General features: G+C 42.7%; 1 protein-coding gene across 9 annotated transcripts in view; it reads right to left on the reverse strand.

Annotated features, from left to right (window-relative positions):
• KCNIP2 (potassium voltage-gated channel interacting protein 2) overlaps positions 1-26,312 on the reverse strand; it is a 362,371-nt gene that overhangs the window by 9,822 nt on the left and 326,237 nt on the right. For 8 of the 9 annotated variants that reach the window (XM_078861687.1, XM_078861690.1, XM_078861683.1 and 5 more), the window contains exons 2-4: positions 9,307-9,431; positions 3,833-3,902; positions 2,977-3,047 (exon numbers count right to left, since the gene is read on the reverse strand). In XM_078861687.1, the coding sequence (XP_078717813.1) occupies positions 2,977-3,047; positions 3,833-3,902; positions 9,307-9,431 (266 nt within the window). Of the gene's footprint in view, positions 1-2,976; positions 3,048-3,832; positions 3,903-9,306; positions 9,432-12,868; positions 12,971-26,312 lie in introns of all 9 variants that reach the window. The other variant, XM_078861691.1, reaches the window with a different exon arrangement.

Below are 26,312 nucleotides of genomic sequence, written 5' to 3' on the forward strand. Positions count from 1 at the left end.
ATGTACATGTCAGGTCACTCAATAACCCCGCCAGCCACCTACAGGCCCGACTCAGTATCGCATGCTGGTGTACACACGTGTATTGATGTACTACTGCACAGCACATCACGACCTTCACAAAACCACACTTTACTCCCTTGCTGCACGAGGAAATATTTAAAAGAGTAGTCCATTCCTAATGCGCCACACTAATGACCAACAACAGTGGATTGGCAAGGGGATGTAAATTATTATAAAAACATGTTTTTATCATTGTATGGTAGTGTTTTGTATCAATACACTGCCGTATTGTAAGTGGGTCACAACACGGCACTTGTATTCTACAGTACTGTATTTGCTTTTTATTAACGTACGAACCAGTGTACTGCGATCTCTAATTGCAATGGCTTTTATAAATGACACGGGAGCTGGTTTTGGTTGATTTCCGAGTTGCTCCTATCACGGGTCAAGTGTGCACAGCCCGAAATCAAATCCAGGTCTACAGGCCTACAAGCATGGCTCCCTGCGTCGTGCATACAATTTGCGATTTGAAGACCATAATGAGTCACTGCTATAATCAAATAAAAAATATGTTGAGGAGTAAATAAGGATTTGTGACCCAAAACTTAATCTGTGTATTTTCTTCTCAAACTCAAATAAAAAAATATAAATCTAGATTTTAAGTTTTCGTGACTGTAGGGATCCATACTCTTTGGTTCTTTTGGTAAAATCGCGTATAGAAAATATTACTTAGCATTTTTTTTCATGCATCATGTAAGAATGCAGGATATCTCTTTAAATAAAAGTTATTCCATTATGTTTCTTATTAAGAGAGTTGCAGACGGGTCTCCATATTACATCTCAGCCACATGGTGGTCTCTAGAAAGCTTACTTAATTATATGACTTGCAGGTCACAGATAAACTCAAAGATCCAGCTTAGGTCTTATCTCCATGTGGTATTTGAGACCCGGGGCTCACACCCATATCGATAAATCTGCTGCAAGAACTCAACACAGAGATATTTACCCTAATCATTGCCCTCATCTTATCCCCATGTTCCATATTTTTAATGAAAATGTATAAATATATATTGGCCTGTCAACGATTCTTAGTCAGGCTTTCTGTAAAAGGCAATTTAAAAAATGTGTATTACTTTGCGAATGCACAATGGGACCCACGTTACTGAAATTATTTGGGTTGTTTCAAGGGAAATTATTTTCCTAATATCAAGCACGACTTTAGCTCTTTGTTCATAACGTATTCCAGGTCAGATAAACAGTTTAAATGGTCGTGGATCCTGGCAAGTTTTTTTTACTCTATGCATATTACTCAATGTCATAAAAAGTGCAAATTGTAGGCCTATTTTTAAAAAGCACCTCCCATGTTACATGTTAACATTCATCATAACACGACGCGGTGTAGAGTTTTGACTGCAAATGCCAGCAGCCTGCAGCTAAGCACCCAGCTGCCGGATAATTAGGCGAGACCAGAATTCCAGTATGTTCCATTTACACTTTGAAAAGGACATTCAATGTTTCGTTTTTATTTACTTATTTTTTTATTTCACGTAAATTGTGCTGTGAAATCACACGACACATTGTGGATGAGCCAGGGTCCTCCCGCTGACACACAGCAAGGGTACACAGGCCACATGCCACCCGTGCGCACGTTACAGGAGGCACGTGTGGCCTCGAAGTAGCTGAATGACAACCGATTAAGTGAATTCAGTGCTTGTGTTCTCTAGTACCCTGGGCATCCTCGTAATGAAGATGTGATGACACATGCACACACACACACAAGTATACAGTATCAGAATCAGAATATTTATTTCTAATGGAGGAATCCGATGAGCTATAAAGCTTTTTTTCACAGATGTCCAGTAGGGGCGTGGGGTAAGAACGTTACAACAACAAACAATACAAAGACACGATAGTAGCGCAAAGTACAAGAAAGGTAAACAAATCACCCAAACACAAACAAATACAACTAGACCATCCCCATTCTACCAGGCAAAGGCCACTGAGGTATTTACTTATCTTTCAGAAGCGACCTGGTCACAAATGATAGCTCAACAAACTGGCCCATCATTTTGACATTTATAGCACCAAAGGAATCTAAATAATCTCCAATGTATATATCATCGCAAAAGCATTAGGTTGAATCTGTACTCCGTACTATATATGCACACAATACAAGATTGCAAACGCGCAATTTTCTTTAAAATGCAGGTTCAAGAAGAGATATGTTTAAGAGGGTGGAGTGTTTATCACAATGCACTTTGAACACAGCGACTTAAAAAAAGATTAATGTAATTATTAATTTTATACAGCGTCGTTCACGCATATTGCATCTCACAGTTTCTGAGGAACCACGGACGAGCTGGAAAGCTGCCAAGCGATGAGCTGGAAGGCTGCCAAGCGGTGAGCCGGTGCCAACAATTGCTCTGCAGTCCTCTATATATTAAGATGTTTTCAGCCATTTAGTGAGTGTCTATACATGCGGGAGGAAAACCGGAGCGCCCGGAGAGAACCCACGCGTGCGAGGGGGAAACACTCTATCCCATCCCACAGAAAAGGGACAGATGACATCAGTCCACACTTTGATGTCCTCAGGAAGGGAGGCTCGCAACATTTTGTCCTTTGTCCGATCCACCAATCCTCGACCTGAGTTCAATTCGGCCCCTGCACCCCCCACCCCCCACCTCTGTACACCTCCCTCTCCTCGACCCTCTCCACAAACGCGCACTGTTACCAGCGTGGTGAAGTGTGCTCAGGTAACCCTTACGACTGGCCGTGTGCGGGAGAGGCACCTCCGATTAGCACGGTTGGCTACGTTACGGTGCGAAAGAAATTCAACGAACACGCATCCAGCAGTGGAATGGGCAATGGATGGAAGCTGTTTTTTTGTTTGTTATTGACGGTGCACAGCACAAATGTGGGCTCGGATGTTAGGCGTGGTTCTGAGCGTGATAAAAAAAAAACGGCATCACCGCTTACCTCGAAGCTCAGGGAGCCGTTGTGATCCGTATCAAAGGCGTTGAAAAGAAAGTGGGCATATGTACTGGCATCTGCAAAAAATAATACAACAGGCACTTACTTGGGTAGAACAATATAATGACAGTAATTATATAGATTGTGGTCGTCTATGCTTTAAAACCCAAGCACTATTCATGTATCAGTGTGTTTAAGGAACGGATATTAGCCTACATGTAAAGGTAATGTGTATAAATGCAGATGTAAAAGACAGACATTTTCATGCTCAAACATTTCAAGTCTGCTTAAGGTAGCTATGGTTATTATTAAATTCCTTTGAAAGTAATTTACTATAATAAGAGCTATCTCAGGCAGTCACGCATGCACCCTTTAATATCAACCGACAAACCAATCAGCTGAATTATTTAGAGCAAGAACATTGAACACCTCGATTTAAAGCTTTCGTGACTGCAGGGATTTATCTTCTTGGTTCTTTCGGTAAAGTCACGTAGAATGGAAATAATAAAATAATAAAATAAAACATAATAAAATAATTCTCACGACGTTTCGGCCACAACGCAAGTAGCCGTCTTCACCTGAGAATTATTTTATAATGTTTTATTTTATTATTTTATTATTTCCATTCTACGTGACTTCACCGAAAGAAGCAAGAAGATTGAACACCTCGTTGATTGAATGCAACACGCACAGTACACAAGGAGGCGTGGAGCACACGTGCTCCAGTGAATGCATCACGATACACGCATTTAAACCGCATGCATGTCCCCGCCGCTGGGATAAAATAGGACACACCGAGACGCCGAATCACACGCACCCCTGCGCGAGACGTGCGTGTTTAAAAGTAAAACTCCGCACCCACCTCCCTGTGGGAAGAACTGCGCGTAGATCTCCTTAAAGTTATCCTCATTAACGATCCCGCTGGGGCACTCCTGCGGGGTCGGCGCAGACAGGGTGAGGGACGGGAGTCGCACGGAGGGCAACAATGAATCCCATTAAATTCTTGATAAATACATGGGGCGAGGAGAGAGGGCATTATCTGACATGGCACGCGGTCGGATTGCAGGGAGAGAGAAAAATAGATATACTTTGAGGGCATAATGGGGGGCATTCACAACACCTAACTTGCTGCAATATTGCTCAACTCAACGGATAATACGAGAAGCCACCCGCGCCCTCTACTAGACCCTGTATCTTCTGCTCTCGTCATTTATTTGCATTTGCAGAGATAGCCTCCACGTGTTTCAAGGGGCATGAACGGACGCACGTTTAGTTAATGGGAATGGTGTCAAGTTCTTTGGGTCTTTCGGTAAAGTCACGTAGATGGTTATTTATTGCTATTATTGTGATTTTTTTGAACCTATCTATGTCACTTCACCGAAAGACCCAAAAAATATGAATTCCTGCAGTCACGAAAGCTTTAAGTCAAGATTTAATGGTGTCAAGGTTAAGGGGGCCAGCTCCTAACACGTTTGGTGTAACCTTGAGGTGGACAATTTGGGGGCTATCACAAATGCTGACCAGAGGTTGTCTGAGCAGTTTGGTAAAGGAGATCATGATCAGTCTACAGGGATTAATTTATGTAACATCGCACTAAAGAAGGAATGTTTGATTTGGATGGGATGTACACAAGGGATGAATGTGGGATATTTATAAAGCAGGCAATTTTTTTAGGCGGTGACATTATTTTCAATCGTTGATTTACTTAATCTGTGAAACGTATGTATGTTGGGGTGAAGCAATGGGGCTGGGTCGTTTTGAGAGACCAAACATATTGAGATGGCTCATTCACTCCTAACGTTTAGGCACAAAGGACCCATGTAAGTTACAAGAGTTCCGATGAGGTATCGGTGGGCAAAACGATGACCATCGCGCATTTTTCCTCTCCCATTGTGAATTGAATTTCCTCGTAATTGTACGAACCCAAAAATTTCGAATCTGACAGCAAATACACACGAACAGAGTTAAAGCAATATACTTGCAATGGATTTGCAAACGAAGAAAGTGGCCATTCCCCACATTAAGTCACATTAATTATAAAGCACTCTTTTTTTATTGCTAAAGCTTTTTGTACTCTTTACAAACCAAACACAGTCACATGTACGTAACATCGTAACACCTCATTGATGTGTACGCGCACACATGTGTAAACACAGATTAGCAATGGCAAATTGAAGACCAGGACACGGCACATCTATGCCAAGATTATGACTTTCACAACGGGGGCTGCACTAAGTCTCACAGTTCATTACTGTTCCCATGAACTCCAACGCCTCCACCCACGTTGATCCACACTGTGTTCAGCCACCATACTGAAAGGCCAACACATTTCTCATTCTGCTTCGTCCCACATACCGTTGAACTTTGGAACTCATTCCAATCGTCTCATTTCCCAAGTCTTCACAACCTTGCTCAACTTAATATAGATGCGCTTTTGCGGCCGTCTGGAATGCTCTTCCTTCCAATATTAGGAAGCCACTGGAGCTATGCACTTTTCAAAATCTAGATTGAGAACTCGTTTCTTTAGATCTGCTTTTTTGTGTTTAGTTTGCTGTCCATCCCCCGCACCTCCGATTAGTACGGTTGGCTATGTACGGTGTGAAAGAAGTTCAGCATACATACATCTATAAATTAAACTCTTATCTATTACACATGCTGTCGTGCTGTTTTCAGCTGACTGCTAGGCATGATGGGCCTTTGGGGATTACGCTGCAGCGACCACGCCTAGAGACAAAACGTGCTGCAGGGGCATTCATCGACCCGTGCCTTTATCTCAAGGGAACACGGGTTACACTGGAGTCGTGGTACACCTTCTGCGTGGCATGATCCCGGTGGCTCTACGTGCGTCACGAACACGCGGTTATTCAAATATTGTACAGTTGGCGGATCTGAACACCTTATCTCAAAATTCAAACCATTTCCTGTTCGGTCGGTCAGGGTTCCGTGACCTTGTATCAGAATGGCCGCGGTGTGCAACGTTTTTTGTTGGCGAGTTTGTTGTTTTTGTTGGTCTTTTTTTTTTCTCCCACGAGTTGTCCAGCTCTCTAACTTGTGACACAAACTAAATATGAGCAGACCTCTTTATTCTGTCTCTCCACGTGTGAACAAAATGTGTTTTCGTCTGTCAGCCTATTGGCATTCCTGACCAATATGATCAAGCAGCAAATGTTTGAGCGAGCAAACTCTGGACTGCTTTTGACTCTCTGCGTGAAATGCTATTGGAAAGAGTACCCCAAGTAAAATCTGTAGGGTCTGATTCAGCGCCAAAAAAAAATCAATAACGTACCCAAACTCAGCACGGGTTTCTGCAAAGCATCATGAAAACAAATATAACCAGCACCCCATTCTGCCTCACCAAATATAAACGCAAACACATTTTGTCTATATAACATGAAAAAGAAACCTCACTATGTTCGTAATTAATAATGCAATTATACAATATATACACTGTTTGTACAGCAGTATATGCGCAGAAGATGTGGCTCTTCTTCAGAGCAAACAAGAGTCGATGTAACACTCGTTCGTAAGCAAGTGTTGACTATGGGTTCCGCGATGCGCTCTTTGTACTCCACTACCAAAAGTCCCCTCAATTAATCTCCGTAATTATAATTATCGGTCAAATTCTGTGCCGTCATAGCAACACTTTTGGCGTCTGACACCACCAAAACTGCAAAACGACTTCATATCATGTTTAGTGGGAATTTGATATAGTGTACTGTAATTCAAGGTACTATATATATAATGGTCTGTGGATACAAAATGGTGTAAGTTCTTCTTGACATGGTAAGGGAATTAGTATGCTGGGCAATACATGTATGAGCCTTCCCAGAAAAACTAAAATGCACATAACAGTATAAAAAAATGTTTCTATGGCCAGCCGTAAATGTCAGACATTACTTTGCAGTGTCACTTCACAACAAGCAGAACCAACGTTAAGCAGTTTTACGAATTTTATCTTGCCAATTCTTAGTAAATTTCCAATCGTGTTTTTGACACAGTGGCAGCTTTCAGCCATCTCTAAGCAGTGTCCAAATAATTGTCATCTATTGCAAGAATGACAGGGGATACATCTTGGACCATGAATAGCTGAACACAAAATATGCAAAATAGCAATTATTTTCAATTGTAACGTTTTTGTCAAGATACATATATATAGTAGTCCCTCAGTCAGCGTTCTTAATCCATTCTACGAAAACTACTGAGAAACGAAATAACTGTTAATCGAAATCCGTTATAAGTTGAAAGAGAAATAAAAATCACTGATTATGCAAGAGAGCTGTTTTTCAACTGCCAATACAGAACACGCCATCATGTAAACAAAGCCAGTCGAGGTCTAAACGCTCATAAATGGATGTCGCTGATTGGCTGAGGGAATGGCTCAGCCCCGCTTACGAGCGCTCGGATTGGCCGAAATTGGCGCCCGCGTGCATTACGTAAAACAAAATGGGGGGGGGGGGGGGGGTCCTATGTCAGGCGAAACATTTACCGAAAAATCGCTAAACCATATCGCTGTTAACGGGACTACTGTATATTTTATCACGAAGTATTTAAAATGTCAGAAAATGCCCTTGAAATCTTTATATATTAGCTTTCGCGGATCATGTTCAACATTGTTGTCCACAATGAAGGAGATCCTAAGTTACTCACAGTGTGTGACTACGAGCGTTTTGGGGGCACTGACCCATGTCTGATTGGTTTTTGGATACGAACACATTCCTCCTGGCTATGGTTCACAACCACTGTGTCTCTCCTATCCTTATCTCGAAGTCACCTTTGTGGTATCCCCCCAGTGGCTGAATACGTATTTCAGTTTTGTCCGTTGACGCAGCCAATAAACAATAAAATAACTCAAGTCTAGCCATGGCAACTCAGTGTGAAATCATAGAAATGTTCACCCTCCGTGTCAAAACGGTGTGCAGATTGCAGTCAATTTATGGTCAACTGGGTTTCTGCATTGAGTTGCAGAAAAATGGCTTTGCTGTCATGTCCAATTTCGACACAAGGGGGTTTCCAAGCAACCTTAACAACACAGGTACCATCTGACCTCAACATGACATCTTTGTCCCCACAGCTGCTGCCGCTGCATTGATCTGAGGGCTATAAAATGTCTTCGTTGCAAAATCTTTTTTTATAGGCAGTGCATTTCGGGGCATATTTATGGTCACAGGTGAGACTAGATAATTTTTTTCAAGGTTTATCATATACATGTGGAATAATTATGACTAAAACCATTGCCTATAACATAAGCAATTAATTTATATTTGTGTCTATACCTTTGCTTTTCGGTGGGCAGCAGAGTACCACATTGGAAATCTATCCCCGTAATTTTTGTCCTGGCAAAATCGGAATTGGATCAAAAGATGATTGAACTGACCGTGCACAGATTAGAATGTGACCCAAATGACATTGGTTCATGTCCCGATTGAATTATGGACCAATATTTTCAGATAAAACATGTTTAATTTTTTTATTATACATAAACGGCCACAAAAATAGTACACCACAAATCCAGGAGTCGTATAGTTTAACACGTAAGTTTTGGCAGCCACTCTACAATCCAAGTGTGATTTTCCAGGTGTGGGCTTCGTGTTGGACATTTCGTCTCTGGCAATAAAACAGTTGACACCACCCGGTGCCGATGAAATTACTGTGTTACGAATTCATACAAACTATTTGATGATGCTGCGTTGGCAAATGGAGCACAAGGACAACTAACAAAAACAATGATATGCTGTGACTGAGATCCATTTCTCAAAACATCGCCTATTAAACATTTTCTCTTTTAATTGACGAATGTGTTGAGGGTTTTTTTGTCCCCCCCCCCCCCCCATATACAATTCTGGTCGCACACGTGATGGCAGAAGTAACCCTTGTGGCAATTAAGGCCACATTCCGGATTATAAGTTTATAATAATACAGGGGAAAAAAGTGCATCACAATCCGTGGAATATGGAAATATTCTCATGGTGGAGAGATGTTAACTACCTCGCCCGGTATACAGGAGGTCGTGGGCTCTATCCCGACCCTCATGCCTGCTTTATATTTGGAGTTTGCACGTTCTCCCCATGGTGGTCGCGTGGATTTTTCTCTGGGCACTTCGGCTTTTCCCTCCCCATTTAGAATCAACGTGCGCTTGAGAGTATTTGGCTGCTGTAAATTTCCACACGATTACAAGCCACTTCGTTCAGCTATCATTTGTGATGACCAGGTCGCTCCTGAAAAAGAGCTATACAGCTGAGTGGGCCTTACCTGATTAAATACAAAATAGTTTGGTTCAGTTTAAATCGGGCACAATACCAGCGTTGCAAGCGATCCATTGCAGGAGGGGACACTCACGTTTTTGAAGCTCCGGTACAGCACCTGTAGCTCCTTGCGTGAGAACTTGCTCTGCGCCTCCAGCTTGTCGAGGGCTTCAGGCCGGTGGCGCACCGTCGCCAACTCCAGCTCATCCTCCGCGCTGTCTACACCGCAAGCCCAACCGCACGATGGAGGGGATCGTCAAGCGCGGAGTCGGCGGCACGGTTACGGAGGAGCTCGCTCCACCCCCCGACAGAGGGCCTCTTTCCCCGCTGGAGGGAGCACCCAGAGGGCAACTCAGGAAAGATCTTTTGGCTGGCTCTACCACGCTGGTCGGGCATCACCGGAAGAGGCACGAACATGCTACGCCACTGCAGACGATTGATCGAATGTGGTGCACCCGTGTTTACTGTTGGGCGGACAGGGGTGCGGTGGATTGCAGAAGCCAGAAGGTCACTTTTCAAAATGAGACTATCCTGGTCTCTTGATTTCCCAACTGGTTAAAAAAAAGAAAACTTGAAATCGAAGAAATGTGCACCATCGATTTAAACAGCCGCGCCGGGAGATCGACTTGGACTGGCGGCCTCTGGATTGCAAAGTCCAGTTGCACTCACCATCACACACCGCGGCAGCGTCCTGTCGTTGCAAATGCACGGCCAAATACTTTTCCGCATAAGTGGAGGCCCTGTGCTGTGATGTCTTACAGTCCGATCAAAAAGGTTATTTGCGAAAAGTGGAGAAATGCGATTGTGGGGAGAAATGAATGGCAGTGTGTTTTATTATTTAAACAGAACCGTAAGAAGAATAAGCTTGGAAATTACCTCTGGGTTTTAAAATTCGCAAGGGAATGAAACAGTTATCGTTTTGGAGAAATCAACAACTGAACGGATTCTTAAGTCGTTTAAAAACAACGTCACTGGGTTTTTCGTCAAGCAGTGGATGGCCGGCTAAGCGTGTGGCCGTGTTATTAAATATACCGGTGTGAGATGTAGTCGAAAGATTTTAACGTTAAAGCGTCAATGCAGCTACACATAGAGAGAGAGAGGCTATCATATTGCGCAATCAACACATACAAAGCAATGCAAGTCCTATAATGGTTACATTTACTATCTCGCTATGATGCCTGAAAAAATTATGCTGGCAGTAATAATAATACTACCAGGAATAAATAGATAACTAGAAGGGCAAGCACGCAGGGTGAGCCATGTATGGGGATGACATCCATAGCAGTTAAACTTTGATTTAAAGCTTTCGTGACTGCAGGGATTCATATTATTGGTTCTTTCGGTAAAGTCACGTAGAAGGGAAATACTAAAATAATAAAAATATAAAGCAAGAAATTGTATTATATTATATAAAAAAAATGCTTTATATTTATTTTATTTTATTATTTCCCTTCTACGTGACTTTATTGAAAGAACCAAGAAAATAATATCCATAGCAGTGCCAATGGTGCTGTCTCTGTTCATGTAATAATTGAGTCATTTCGCTTCCACCAAGATAGAAATGGGCTATGCTGTCCTGATCAATAACACATATTGTGCAATTGCAGCACAAACACACGAACAATGCTCTGTCACGAGAGAAGACATTTTAATTTTAAATTATCTCTGAATTAAAGTTTAATGTCTGGTCTTTCAGAAAATCTAGCGTAATCATATAATATTTCATTTCATCAAATCCTTGGGATCAATGCAATAAAATAGTGTATAATACCGTGTGGGTTTTAGGCATACTTTTAATCATGCTTTTTAAAAGTTTTTATATTTCACGTATGTTGTGAAAATTCAGCCCATTTTAGATCCATCGAAGAAGTGACTCAAATGTGAGCCGCTCACTTTCTAATTGCAAAGGCCAGGTTAACCGTCCAACTATACTAGGTAGCAAAGCGGTCTCCCAAGCAACATTTTATCACAGGTTGGGCCAACTTTAATCAGGTGGCCCCAGTACCTGACCCCCACCACCCTGTCTCTCGCACTCATAGCAGACACACACCCCCCACACCCCGCCCCCACACATTCTAAGTAGATCCCAGTCAGATGTTATTCAAACTGTAGCATTGATTTAAAAAAACCTGAGACTTATCAGAACGTTTCCATTTTCAGCTTGGTGGTTCCTGCTGGAAAAAGTAATTAAATTCAGACTTTAATTTCAAAATAGAGAAGACAGACCGTGTAAAAGAATTACTGTTTCAAAAATTGGTACTCTTGTGTGAAGCAGAAATACCCCTATACTCGTGCCGCTGCTCGGAAAAGCTAATCATTGTTTTTTGGTCCAATGATAGGTCCGAATCTTCAAACAAATAGCTTGTCATGTGCAACAGATTAAACTTTATTGATGGATGACAGGGATACAAAGAGTGCCTGGTGGAGTGATGAGCTGTGCAAGCAAGTTGAGCTCTGCTTTCGCCTTGCTGCTTATACGTAGCACACATTGAATGACAATTATTATGTTACAGCCCTATGTAATAATAATAATAATTTCAACTGGTAATATCTCGCACAGTTTTTGCTCGCTCTCGAAGAGACAGACTCAGAGGGCGTGAGGAACCACAGTTAAGCAAGGAAGGCAGCCACGTGGTGAGCCAGCGCCAATACACCCCCCCCCCCAAGCTCTGTGGTCCTCTATATATGAAGGTGTTATCAGCCAATTAGTGAGTGTGTACATGTGGGAGGAAACCAGAGCACGAGGAGAACACCCAACACTCTATCCCATACAGATGGAACAGGTGCAGTCCACGTTTGCTGTACCGCCTTGTCCTGGCGAGCCAGGGTATAATAGCAGGCTCCTCGACGCCCAAGGGAAGGGAGTTTCACAACATCTGTGTGTGATCCACTGACCCTCGCTGTCTCCACAGCGCTGGATTACAGGTGGCGTGCGCCACCGCCGTGGCAAAACAAGTTGTTTTGCCCCCCGAGCGGGAAACGAACGAGGAGGGCCGAATCGTAACCACGAGACCTTCCGGGATCACGTGAGATGAAGGCCCACACATATTTCACCGCACAGGTCAGTGTGGGCTGGTGAATGGCCGGTTTATATACCACTCATCATTGATATTAGCCATGGCTGGGAATTGAACTCGGGTCACTTGGTTCATTGTACAATGTGCTATCCCCGACCACTCCACCCACAGCACATAAATACAATTTGGGTTATACCGTACCAAATACTTAACCCACCCCAAACCCCCACCTCTCCCCCCCCCACAAATGTAAAGACTATACAAAAGATAATATAAATATATTCCTTTTATCATGGGTTCAAATATATTGAATTCCATGAATTAGAATAATAGCGATATAGCGCTGCGACACATTTGTATGGGCATTTGCCTCCCCTAGGTATTTCTGTCAAAGCCACGTGCGTGTGCCATACATCAAGCCAACGGGTTTGCCGACACTGAATCATCATATGGTGGAATTTATCTGGTTCCAAATCCCTGCTTAACCTGGTGTCTTCACCAACCCACGCTGACCAGTGTGGTGAAGCATGTTAGGTGTGTCTAATTAAACACAAATAAAATGTACACATTTTGAATTCAAGCCAAAAAACGTAATAAAGAAAACGTTCTAACAGCAAATAAACGCAAAACAGGACTTGCTTTCTAATGGTTCAGCCGGCTGGCTTGAGCCTTTGCAGGAAATGAGTTTCAGAAGACACTTTTTAAGACCACATTTGGTGGTGTTGTGCCCGGGGGAGAAACCTAGAAATACATCACAGTAGGAATGGGGGCGACACAAAAAGATTGAAAAATTAAAAATAGGCAGTTTTGCACAAACATTAGGCAAGCATCGTTGGATTTTAAATCAAGCACTGGAAGAAAGCACGAGGAATTTCCGCGATTGCAATTGTCTTAAAGCGGCTTGCAGTTTAAAGGTTTATAATAATTTTGCCAATGACTCGCGAAGAAGGCGTGCAGAAAGTAAAACAGATAATCAAGAAAAAATTAGGAGTGCTAAGTTTCGCTTTTTGTTAGGGCGTGCATATGTGACTCGGAAGCAACTTTTTGAACATTGCATGCGTGTTTGCAAAGCACGAGGCACATCTATTTTTGGTTGAAAAAAAAAGAAAACATGCAAGGACATCCTAGGTCAGTTTTGCCCTCCAAGTTGAGACAAACACCGCCTGCCTCGCCACGACCCACAAAAGCATTGCATCAATCCAGTGCTGCCCACGTCGACTAAAGAGATGCAAGAAGTATTATATCACTCCTTGCCAGATCATTAAACCTCGTCACGTCAGTGCGCACGGTCGCAAAGCATTTAGCTGCGACGCACTCGCAGAGCCGCAGCGAAGCGAGTCGACAACAACAGAGGTCAAACCACTATCCCCCAGGGATGCGCACAAACCCGCACTGTTTACGACATGATGAACGCTCGCCGCTCGCTGTGTATCCTCCCACCTGTGAACTCATTTATACGCGGATGAGGGCAGCGGTGATAAAGCTCTCGTTTTTTGTTCAGCCTCAGGTGCCCCCACTGTTTTTTTTATTGCTCCGTTTACCTTTCAGTTTATTTTTGTTCAAAAAGTCTGCGCGGGGTCAAGGCCTAATCCTTGATTTTTTAGTTTTTTCTGGATTATTTTTTTGCCACGGCAGGAATCGTGCCCCGCGCCAAAGCGAAAGTGCACGGCGACAATGGGAACCCGCGAAAGTTTTAACGACAAAATAATTTGCTCTCGCGAAATCGGTGTTGCGTGGTCGCATTCATCCATTGAAAGAAAAAAATCAACGTTGAAGTTGGGATATGAAAAGGCTCTTAGATTTATAACATGAAAACTAAACATTTACAACACCATACTGTGCAATTATTTAGCAGGTATATATATAGTACATTATTTATATCAAACGCCCCTTAATACAGACAACAAATGTAATATCTTCGCTTCACACAAAGCACATTTGCACTTGTTTGTCTTGTAACGAGCACCTCACGCGTTCTGTTGACGTGACCGTCTGTCCCTCCCTCCCAGCCAGGAAAACTTTGTAATCTTATATAGAGCCTCTGCATTTCCCTCGCCTTCTCTCTACTGCATATCCCAATGTATCTTGATTTGTTTCGCTTTGACCCTGTTTCTGTTTCTCTATCCCTGTCCTCTATTGTACCTCTCCCTCCCACGACATCCCTCCCTCAGCTGTATCTCACCCACTTCTCCCTTCCCCCAATCTCTCTCCCGGTTTCTCTCTCGCCTCACACCCTCGCTCTCGTTACCCCCCCCTCCTCTCCCTACTCAATCTCTCTTGCCTCTCCCGAATCCTCCCTCCCACATTCCCTCGCTCCCCTCTTTCTGTTTTGCTCTTTCTCCGTTTCACGCTCTTTCACGCTCTCCTCCCCGCCCCTCTCCGTCTCTGCCTCCCTCCTCTGTCTCCCTCTTCGATCTTCCTCCCCCACCTCCTCCCTCTCTCCCCCTCTATTGCATTTGTCCACGATACACAGCTCGGGTTGTGGGTGGGGGCATTGTGGGTGTGTGGGGAGCGGTAGTGCAGCGGTTAGCGCGCTGCGCTACGAACCTGGCGACCCGGGTTCGATTCAGTGACGATTATTTGAACCGGTCTTGGGCCTCCCCTAGGTCGACTCAGCCTCAAATCAGTACATGGTGCGATGTGTAAACATCGCCACTGGGGAGACAAAGGCGGCCGGGCGTGGTGTTGGCCACCCACCCCCTCGTGTGTCGTGCTGGCATTCATAGGTGCTCGCTAACAGCACTTGCCCCTACAGTCTGTTAAGGCTACACGGGGGATCTTTGTCTTTGTGGGTGACAGCACCACAGAGGTGCGAGCGGTGACGTAACTGCCAGGAATACGCAGCCAGCCAGGAATCCATGCAGGAAATACAGATTGCAAAACTTTTTGTATGTTATAAAAAAAACCGTGGTATGATGTGTAACCTCTAGCCAAATCGTGCCCAAATTGTGTACGTCCTATATATGTTGTTGTATGCACGTATATGCACTCCGAAGTCTCACTATAAATGCAAGAGTTGACCAGTCACCTTAAAATGTTGGATGAGAGGACATATACTCGAGATCGAGGAGCCATTGCGGCCACATCCCGCCAGCGCTTCCCGCTCGATATCCCGTGAGCGCCGCAGGAGCGTACCGCATTCGACTCGAGATGCCGTTCTGAAACGCTCGTTTCTTTGTTGGGCAATGCGCATCGACAAGCCAAGGTATTTAGCAGGCAACGTTTCGACAACTCTGGCTCCCTGGAGATTACAACTGGCATCATCATCATCATCACAACGGGTGTTAGCAAAAGTTCAGCCCTTACCAGCCTTTGCTTTTCTACATGTCGATCCTTTTGAAAACAAAACAAATAATCCATAAGGTTTTTTCTTTGGGTTAGATCGCGTAAATATATAAATGTGTCGTTAATCCTCCACCACTCGACACAGCCAACTAGTAAGGGTTGTCACGAAAACAGAACATACCAATTCGTCACTCGTACAGCACATTTATATATTTACGTGATCTAACCCCCCAAAAATACCTCTATTATGAATGATATTGGTCGCGAAAGCCTACGTGTTAAAAACAAAGCAATTTAAATATTTTCTGACGATTTGACAATTTTACTTGATTTTGCTGTCGGGAGGTGGAGGGTTATAACAATAATATATTTTTTAATATATGTCCATTTTAAAATGGACATTACGCCTACATGGCGATCTAACCCGAAATAAACTCCTGTAATTGTGAACCGTAAGTGACCATCAAAGCCTACATATAAAGGCGTATGATGCTAAAATGAAAGAATGGGAGTAAAGACTTCAAACAGCATATTGCAGCATCAATCATATAGGGAGGTAAAGTAAGTCATTGTCAAAGAACGGATGATTCGTACATTTAAAAACCACTACACTCAGTGCGAAAATTTTCTCGCCGAGGCCAATATGGAAAAAAGTTGGATTGGGAAAGTAGGTCATCAATCCATTTTGCATGACACTCCCATACTAGCTCTGAGTTATAAATCTCGCAGTCTTATATCTGCAAAGATTTGTGGTGCCCAATACTGCATTGCACAAATTATGACAGTTTCATACAAATGAGTGGAATGAAAGACTTGTGTTAAAGAAAGAAAGTGTTTTGGTAGAGAATCCAATGCAACGCATACCAATTGGCTGATTTTAAATAGGCTCGCAGATGTTGTTATATTGATGTATTGTTCTCAAGGTAATCTCTGCATGAAGAGAGTGCACACAGCAGGTTAGGCTGATTTGCTAAATTAATTGCCACTCCATTCATTATTAAGATTAGATAATGGCGCAGAGACAAAAGGGAGAAAATCAACACCAATTTTCGTGTGCACATATTTGTGAAATCAATTTTAAGAATAAAATGCATGCATATTTATAAAGATACTGAAAAAAAGAAAAGGGTTAGAGAGAAATTGGTTTGTGCAAGAAAGTACGATGTCATTCGAAAAGTTTGCGCGTGTAGAGTGATCAGAGTTTAATAGAGGTGAGATGTTGGTGAACACGAAAAGTAGACCGACCCCACCCCCCCGAGGGATTTAGAGATAACACCAGCAACTTTAGAAGTCTTGTATATTAGCACACGCGGAGTGACTACATATTCTGGAAACTGATTTAACAAATCTCCAAAAAGAATTAAAACATTTTAACGAACAAAAAAATATTCTTGGTTCTTTCGGTAAAGTCACGTAGAAGGGAAGTAATAAAATAATAAAAAATAAAACAATAACATTATTCTCACGACGTTTCGGCCACAACGCAAGCAGCCGTCCTCAGGTGAAAACCAGGTCCGTCGAGGCGACAGAGTCTGAATGAAACAGCACACGAGCTTGGAGCATATATATAAGCTGGGCGCCTTGACAAAGGAATTTGCATATCAAGAGAAATTTAGCATATTTATGGGAAATGCAGGAATGTGATTAGTACTTCCCTTCTACGTGACTTTACCGAAAGAACCAAGAAGATGAATCCCTGCAGTCACGAAAGCTTCAAATAGGAACAAAAAAATGTCAGCGCTTTCATAAATATCATTGCCCTCCGGTCAAATGTAGCTTCAAACATCGTGATGGACCAGGTGACTCAAAAGCTGCGTTCGATAACGGTATTTTTGGTGGAAGGCACGCAACTATCTCTTTCACGGGTGGCTGGACATCGGAACACACAGAGCACCGCACTATTGTCGAGACAGGAAGATGGAATAACCAGTCTCCCGCCTTCTAGAATAAATACTGTTCAATACATTGATTTCTTTTTATATCAGGCTGACTCCAAAAATACACCCAACTTTCAGGGGCACCGTTTGTGGCCAGAGGCATTTTAAAATAGCACGGCATGAGAGGGCAAATTGCTGCAGCCCCACACTTGTGCATTACGGCACAACTTCCATCAGGAGAAACAAAAAAAACAGCCGGTTAAACTTAAGGTTAGAGCATACAAAACTTGCAGGAAAGGCCCCTGAAGAGAAGGAGAAAAGGGTTTATATCATGAAATATCTACAGGGTTGTTTTTTCTTTGTTAGCGGAATTAAATCACCACTGAAAAATGCAAGTTCTGGAATTATAATAGTCGAGGCACACGTCACATAAAAGATTGAATTAGGGATGATTTTTGTATTGTTGCAAACATCGTGTGTTTTTTAATGGGAGAATTTTCCTGAACTGCTTCAGCTCAGCCAATCGAGGTTTTAATTTGAATTACTGCATAATAACATATTCCACAAACACGTCTATTCAGAAAATAAAACCGAACAGTACGTTTAAAAATGCATTGAGTTCTTTTTTTACTTACAGAACTTAATGTTGTTGAAAATTGTATTTCTTCTCAATCGCTAAAATAAATTTTTACTTAGGCAACAAGGAATGGTATACTGTATCTGGGAGACAGTGCTGGATGGAAATTACTGTAACTCCTTCGCTATGCATAAAAAAGTGCTTTGTGCATACAAATAAAGCAGTAAACCCATACATCGAATAAAAGGTTAAAATATTTCATATCAGAGGGGCCAAGTGAATGACGGGTCTGAGAAAGCTGCCACCACTCAGATTCTGGGGTTCAAATCTCAAAAGCAGTGAGTTTATGGTCTCAGTTTGGTCACCAATTACAGCCCACACACACACATACACACCAGATTTTAAATTCTAGGGCCACTTAATTTGGAAAAATGTCACCTCCTGAGGATGAAACGTATTGTTTGTGAATATTACACTGTGGCAGGGTGCGTGGAAATGTTCAGGGCCACCTAGTGGGGATAGGAGAGTTAACGTGAAGGATTTTTAGTTTTGCTGTACGTGATATTCACCTTCCTTGGGCTGTTGTTTTTTTCCACAAGGGGTAATGAGCTGGACTCTGAGAGTTTCAATCGGATACTTTGCCCCGTGCCAATGCCAATAGCGAAATTGGATTGAACTGTGAAACAGATGTGAAGATATATATTTGCGAAAGGTGTAGTGAAATAGTTTCAACACCAGATGGCCGCACTTGTGAAGGAAACAAGTTCAATCCCCAGCTTAAGGAGAACATTTACTTAATATTGTACGGTATAAAAAAAAAACGCTATTAATACTCAATACATTTGTAATTTAACAACTGTATTAAAATACTACACTTATCGAAATTAAGTATTTTAGTGGAGTAAAGCCCTTTGTCAATTCCCTGAAGGCCTCCCCCATAGCATGCCAGTCTTGGGGTTTGTTTTGACCATACTTCACCACGCTGATCAGTGCAGCTTTGTTCTCTCTGACTGAATACCGAAATCCCTACTAAATATCCTCCCAAAGGCAGAGCCGAGGTTGAAGAGTAAGGATTCCTTCATATGTTATGCAGTGCAATAGAAACGAGACAGTGATAGAGGCAATAAATGTTGGGAAAAACATGCAGTGGGGGCATAAGACAGATGAGAGAGAACTTCTCCCAGGTAAGGCAGAAGGCAGGGGATGCTGAGATGCAGAGATGCAGTCACTAGAGGTGGAAGGTGAATCGCAATCATAGCTAGCAGAGAGATTTAGAAAAGAGGCACGAATGAGATAATAACGGTGCACTCCAGTATAAAGCAGCGTACTGAGATGAGAGAGAAAATACTAAATTAGATAATGGTGCGATAGATGTATTTAGATAAGACCACAGTGCATCCATGATGGAGCAGAGCATCAATGGCAGGAGAGAGAAGGCCAGCCAGGAGGGATATTATCAGATTTGTATTCAGACGAAGCCGAGATGACAGAAGTGAGATGCATTCAGACAAGACATATGAGAAAACAATTGGCTAGAGGTCTATTGGGGAAGGCGTTTGAAGACGAGCAGAGTGGACCCTTGGCGGTCCCTATGCTGTCCTTGCGCTGAGCAGACCCAAAAGGATCCCAGACGTAGCCTTAAGCGACTCAACCTAACCCCTACACAGCATGTCAAGTGACCGCTGTGGTCATACACTGCGTTGACTCTTCGATGTATTGTCGGGTTGTATCGCACGTGGTTCGGCGTGATGTCCGACGTTTCGCTGCATGTCCAGGGAGCTTCCTCAGTAGTTGAATTGAAGAAGCTCCCAGCATACCCAAGGAGAAATGTCGAACACCACGTGGTACATTCTCTGGCATCACATCGGAGAGCTCTACTACACAACCTACGCAGTAGGTTCATATTAATTTAGGTTAATGTTAAATTATTTTTTAAAAATATAATAAGTGTATGACGGAGTAATGTATTCATTCATTACTTATGAATGCATATATAGTCTGCAGCCAGACCTGAATGTAAAGCTGGCATTGTGTACTATACTCATAATGTAGATGCAGACAGTGATAATACTACCACAGCACCAATTAACACCGCTGAGAACATCGCACACGAGATATTTGACTCCACACTTTACATTACATCAAAATCAGAATATGTATCCTGGAGAAATCCAAAGAGCCATGACGCTTTTGTTTTCACAGATGTCCAGCAGAGAGACGAACTATCGAGTTGTGAAGGGCTCAAGAGATGGGCGCGTGTTAGCAAAGCAGATCTCTTTTTTAATGGAAAAGTATAAATATCAAATTGTATGTTAAAAGACAGGCGTTTGAGGCAGGCATAATGTCTATTATTATACGGATCATGAAGTTTGACTTTAATACCAGAGTGAGATGAGTCTAGCCCTTGAATACAGACCGCGTGGGGAGGGGATCGCTCGCAGTTTGATGGCAGGATAGGGTAAGCACCTTAGAAGTACAGAGTAGAACACTGCAGAGAAGTGCTGTAGACGTAATCAGTAAGAAGAATAAGAAGGGCTGTGACCGGTGACACCCGTGCATCATGGAGGGAGAGGGGCTCCTAACCAGGACAAGGGTCGTGATGGGTAACCCAGTTGTCGGCCACCAAGAGCAGGCGCTAAAACCAGACGGTGGACGAGCAACTTGCTGCTACACCGATCCAGTGTCGGCGTCCGTGAACGATGAACGAACTTGTATTGATATCTGTCGTGCGCTCGATCACGTGACGATACACGTGACTGAGCGCAGAGCCCCCTATTGGCAGTTGCTCCTGTGTGGAGCAGGGCTATGGTACACCTGGTACGCGACACTTCCTTGCAGTGTTCTACTCGGGGGTGATTGTTGTTACGCGATTATGCTGTGGGTAATGCTTCAAGTTTGTTTTTGCACATTTGAACCCAGATTGACACTGGGTTTTTTTTCAATTCAAAAATTCCACGAGCGAAGCAGCAATGGGATCAGTGGTGATCACCGTCATGATCACTTGGCCTTGACCGTAGAATCCAGTAGTTTACACGATAACTTAACTGGCCTTTACTTTTAACTCTTGTCATAGACAGGATGTATGGTATGTAGAATCGTCAATTTTCCATAATAATGATGATGATGATTTAAGTCTTTTTAATAATGTGGATAACATTTCGTTTTCACGCAAACATTTTACCAGAGCTTACAATTCACACTGCCTGCAAAAAAAGAAAAGCCATTACATTTTCTCAGACACTGGCTTTCCTGACGTGCACGTTTGCCGATACGAGAAGTGTCGCAATTTCCTACGAAAGTCCATATGTTCTACATGCAGTCTAGAATCTCCATGAAAGACGCTGTGTTCGTCAACGTCGAGTGGTTGGTGAGGAGGTTCGAACACAACGGTGACTTCTCCCAGGCGCTTGGCGTCTTACAAAAGTAAATTCGACGGTATTAACAACAAAGATTTGACACACACACACAAAAACTATAGGACACAGTTTTGGCAAGCAGTCTTCTTCTGCAGACGGTCGGCCCAACTTAGGCAATTGCATTGTGGGCCCTTGAAGCTTCGTGGACCACGTCATTTCATTTATAGTTTGGCTTACCCCACCATCCCCCCTCACTGACCACATTGACATTTGTGATTGTGTTTGATGCAGCTGCTAGGTTGTTTGTCACTCGTGAGCACTGCAAATGCAATCACGAGAGCTGATGGAGTTTGTCCCTTCGTGTCTAGAACGGAGTGTTAAAAGCGAGCAGTTTTTATTCGCACCTTTCCGTCAGACAAATGTGGCTACCACTTAATGTTTAAATAAGCAAATACATGACAGCATGTTTAGCTTTGACAGTCACCTTCTACATTTATTAATATAATTACAAGCCACAACGTCCCCCGTTTTTGTTCTGCTTATATATTTATTTAGTGTGTGCTGGATTTATTAACTGTCTATATATGCGATTATAGACCTTACCGACAAATGCCACATGCACGCTTAACATTTACAGAATTGCCGTAGTACTTAAGGATTGTGGCTTTTCAAAACAACTATTGTCATGAGACTGTTACGCAATATGAACACACGTATTACGTGCATACATCTACATCGTATATCTAAATCAGCTCAAGGCTCCCATAAATCACGTGACTTCTATGTGCCCCCCCTCTCCACGCCCACTGTGAAAACAGACGCCGATCCTCCGTACAGCTCACTTCAGCTCGCTTCTTCCTTCTCTCTTCTCCCCCTCGCTTCCCTCCCCTTTCATCACTGACATCTTGGCCCATTCATTCCTTCCCCTCCTCCCCTTCCTGCCCAGTGCTCCTTCTCTCCCCCGGTTGCATATCTTGAGCCCGTGACCTCTTTGTCTTGGGGGCTTCTGTCCCAGCATGCCTGCATTTTCCCAGTGCTTTTTTGTATTTATGTTTCCGTACATTATATCCTTGACGCTCCTCCCCTTCCTGTCGTGTGCCACGGGTAAAACGCTTTTTAAGTCTTTAATATTTACTTTATACTCGCCAAATTCTGCGGGTCACTCAACAAGACAAGTGCAATATATAGCACTTAATGCAAAGGGGGGATCAGTGGGAAAACAGCACTCGGGTAGGGTAGGAAGGTAGTGGTAGATTGAGGGGTTAAAGGTATGAGTTTTATCTGTGCATTATTCAATGCTGTATTTTTCCTGAGACTAGAAATATAACGGTAGTTTAAATATTTGTTTCATTTTAAAATTCATGCAAATACAAACTTTAAATATGTATGAAATACCAAGCAACATTGGAAAATATGATTGTGAGGTGAAAATTCCAAGCTTTTGAGAATATTCAATACAATATTAATTATCAACAGTCACATGATTACAATACGGTCTGTTCGGGTCACTGTAATTTAAATATGAAAGAAAATATTTTTTATAAATTTGTCATGAATTGACAGACGAATCCATATTTTTGTAACGTCTAATTTTTTTTCTGAATTAATTAACTATTGGGAGTATACACATCTTAAGCATAATCAATTACATTTAAAAAACGTAATCAAGTTATATTTTCATTTAAAATGCAGGATTATAACAACAGAATATATGTACAACCAAACAAATAGTTACAACACTTTTAGCCAAGCGTTAATTTGAGAGCTTAGATCGTGCACCATGCATCCGGGCTGGATGGCACCTTCATTCATTACCTAATGAGCATTAATCACTCTCCAAAGCCATACACAATAACACAACACTTACCGTGTGGGTACTGAACGCCTCAGCCTAATCTTGAGCCACACAATCCTTATTTTGACATCCATATTTAATGACACCATTGCTGCGGTATGCATAATAATAATTATCAAGGACGTTTTTTCATCATCCCCATTAAATTACCACAGTAATAAAAAACACACGATGTTTGAGAACACGATTTCACCACACGTGCTCAACCACACGACTTGCAATAGGATGATTACCACAAAATGCCTTCAATGTAAAATTCATTCGGCTACAAAAAGGTGATCTTTGAAATAAGTACCAGTTCTATGTTGTAAAGTAAGCTTTCAACCTACGTTTAATAGAGACAATATTATCGCTTGTTCACCAACGCTACCGCGTGACACATCACAGCCAATTTGCACGTCAAATCTAAACGCATGCAGAACAAACATAAGAACACATTTTTCTTTAATCTACAGCATTGCGGGCAACTATTGTGTAACCCCCCTAACAGTACTTGCATAACGAAATATGTATAATGCAAAATTAAAGCACTCCAGTGTAAACTGGCAGAATTGTCCACACAAGTTAATTTTCACTTACATTTGATACAGATATGCTCGGTTAAGATTTTAGACTATTGTTCGTGAACAGCACGCAGATCTCATCTGCTTTTAGTTAAGCCCTGTTACACGTCAGCCTCATTATTATTTACCGAGTACATTTGCTTGGTCTGCGCAAGTTCCAGAGTTACACTCTTTGCAGTCGCTCACACGTTAAGCCGCCGGCGCCAATCCGTACAAATCAACCTACAGGCGCTCTCCCGTGTGGCACGATCGCGTGGCAATCCCTCGGCAGAACACCAGCCGTTAGCGGAACGAAAGCCATCGTGCCCGATTCGACCACTTGCGTAGACTCCTCTTCTCTTTCTCTCTATAGCGCCAGCACCAAAACTGTCCGAGCGCTAGAGTCGGTAACACTGAGGGTACATGCGTTTCACTCGCGAAAATGTATTCGGCAGTGGCAAACCCTCCCTCAAGTGAACCTGCCTTTATTCCAGCTCATCGAACCGACTGTCACGGACTGGAAATTGATGTTCTTTGGTGCTTTCCTTTATTTTTGAAACGTGAAATGGCGTGGCATATACATTGACAGCGCCTTCTTGCTTGAACATTGTTGCTTGCAAGATACACGACAGGATAGCGGACACCCCGCTGTATATTTTATACCCTGTCATGATTTACGTCCTGTGATCACATCAATATTTTGTGGCCTTCACACCACTAAATGTTGTCTCGAGGGTGCTGTTCATTAGATTTCAATACTGGCTGCAGCGCTATCAAATCAGCATCCAGTAGCAATGCTTCTCAGCCGTGTGTTCTTCCACAGTTTCTCATTTGATGACGACAGAAAATCTTCTCTTGCACCTCAATCACTCAAAACATCAGAGCAGAGAGATTGTAACTGGCCATTTGATCAATAACGTTACGTGCCCGTTTTAATACTGTGTACGGTGGAACCAATGTTTTTCAGAGGCTGGAAAACAGGAAATGTATTATTTCAGGAGTACTGAACCTTGTCAATACCTTTTGAAATTTCACAATGTTTTTAACTCTTGATTAAAATGAATACGCTGGGGTGATGCGTTTGTCAACTCTACTTGTAGTGAGGTAGAATTAATAATTGCTTGGTCTCCTCTTATCTCTTTCAACCAGTCCGATGATGAGTGGGCTAAAAACTCCTCGAGAGAACGAGACCACTGCTTGCAATCGATAGGCTACACAATGTATGGGACACGTATCCGACCATTGTTATTATTTCATGGTGCATAGATGTTAACTCAAGTTAAAACATTTACTCAACATGAACGTAAAGACGACGAGCATGAAGTAACTGTGCATGTATCTGCATTTGATCATCTACAGTTCTTACTGGTGACATCTTGTTTTTTTGTAATGATTTCCTATAAAAGTTATATGCGGTTATAGTTTGGCCCTTGGGCTCAGCAGCCGATACCAACAAACATGAGGCCCTTTCATGCAGCTTACGCATGGCCCATCTCCCCCTCCTGCGCCCCGCCCTCCTGCCCCCTTAAGTGTCATCCTCGCCACGCATATCGATACATCGTGTGGATGACGAACGGAACACAACTTAAAGAATGTAGCCCAGAAAAGTTTAGTGACGTGGTCGTAATGACGTTAGAATACGTTGAAAATAAAGTTTTTTTTATACGTATATAAAGTGTTAATGTATATATTCACCCGTCATTAGAGAATGTAAACAATCTTACAAATTGGTAAACAAGGACTGTAAAGAAATACTCGATGTAAACTAAAGGTAAACACAAAAGAAGACACGTGACTGCACCTGTGCAGACATTGCGAGTCACCATCCTGGCAAATGTGGTGGCAAATGTTGCAACTCCGTCCGTGACTTGATAGTGGGGTTGGTGTGTCACGCAGAGATGGTGCTTGCGTGAAACCCCCTATCTGCAATGGCAACAATGTCCCCAACGTGGCAGAATGGCAAATAGTTTTACTTTTAATTTTTTTTGTCATCTTCCCCAATTGTACCCCTATTGTACTGTCGGTGTCGTGCCCTTGCGGCGAAAATAATCCACTCGCATCTCTCACAGCACGATACAACCCTTGTGATGAAGAATGGCGTGCGAGACCACAGAGCTCCCCACGAGATCCCTTCAAGTGACCTCTGATGCACACGGTGGAGGGTGGCTGCGCACTTCCCCACCCACTCTCCATCTGCGCGACAGTCAGAGCCGATATTACATTCTCAGAGAGCTGAAATGTAACCAAATTAAGTGCGGAGTCATCTTTATTGTGATGCTTTTTTTAAAAAGAAAATGGATTTGTGGTCTCTGCCTGTGCACAGCATTCGGCTTTATTGCCACGTTTGTGAGCCGTCTCCAGACACGCCGAACGTACTAAAAGAAAAACACGCAAAGCTTCCTTAACCGCTGGATCCTCATCGAACGAGTCTTGCTACTCGGCGATTGTGAAAAAAAAATGACATTTCACGACAGGACATATATTGTTTTACAAAAACGCAAATTCATCATTGCTACGTGTGTCGTTCACGCAAATGCCAATTTTGTGACGTTTCGTTCATCACTAGGGGTGTTTCTGCCTGGCGAATGCAG

This window comes from Lampetra fluviatilis, chromosome 12, assembly GCF_964198595.1.
Source record: "Lampetra fluviatilis chromosome 12, kcLamFluv1.1, whole genome shotgun sequence".
In the NCBI taxonomy this organism is placed as follows: Eukaryota; Metazoa; Chordata; class Hyperoartia; order Petromyzontiformes; family Petromyzontidae; genus Lampetra; species Lampetra fluviatilis.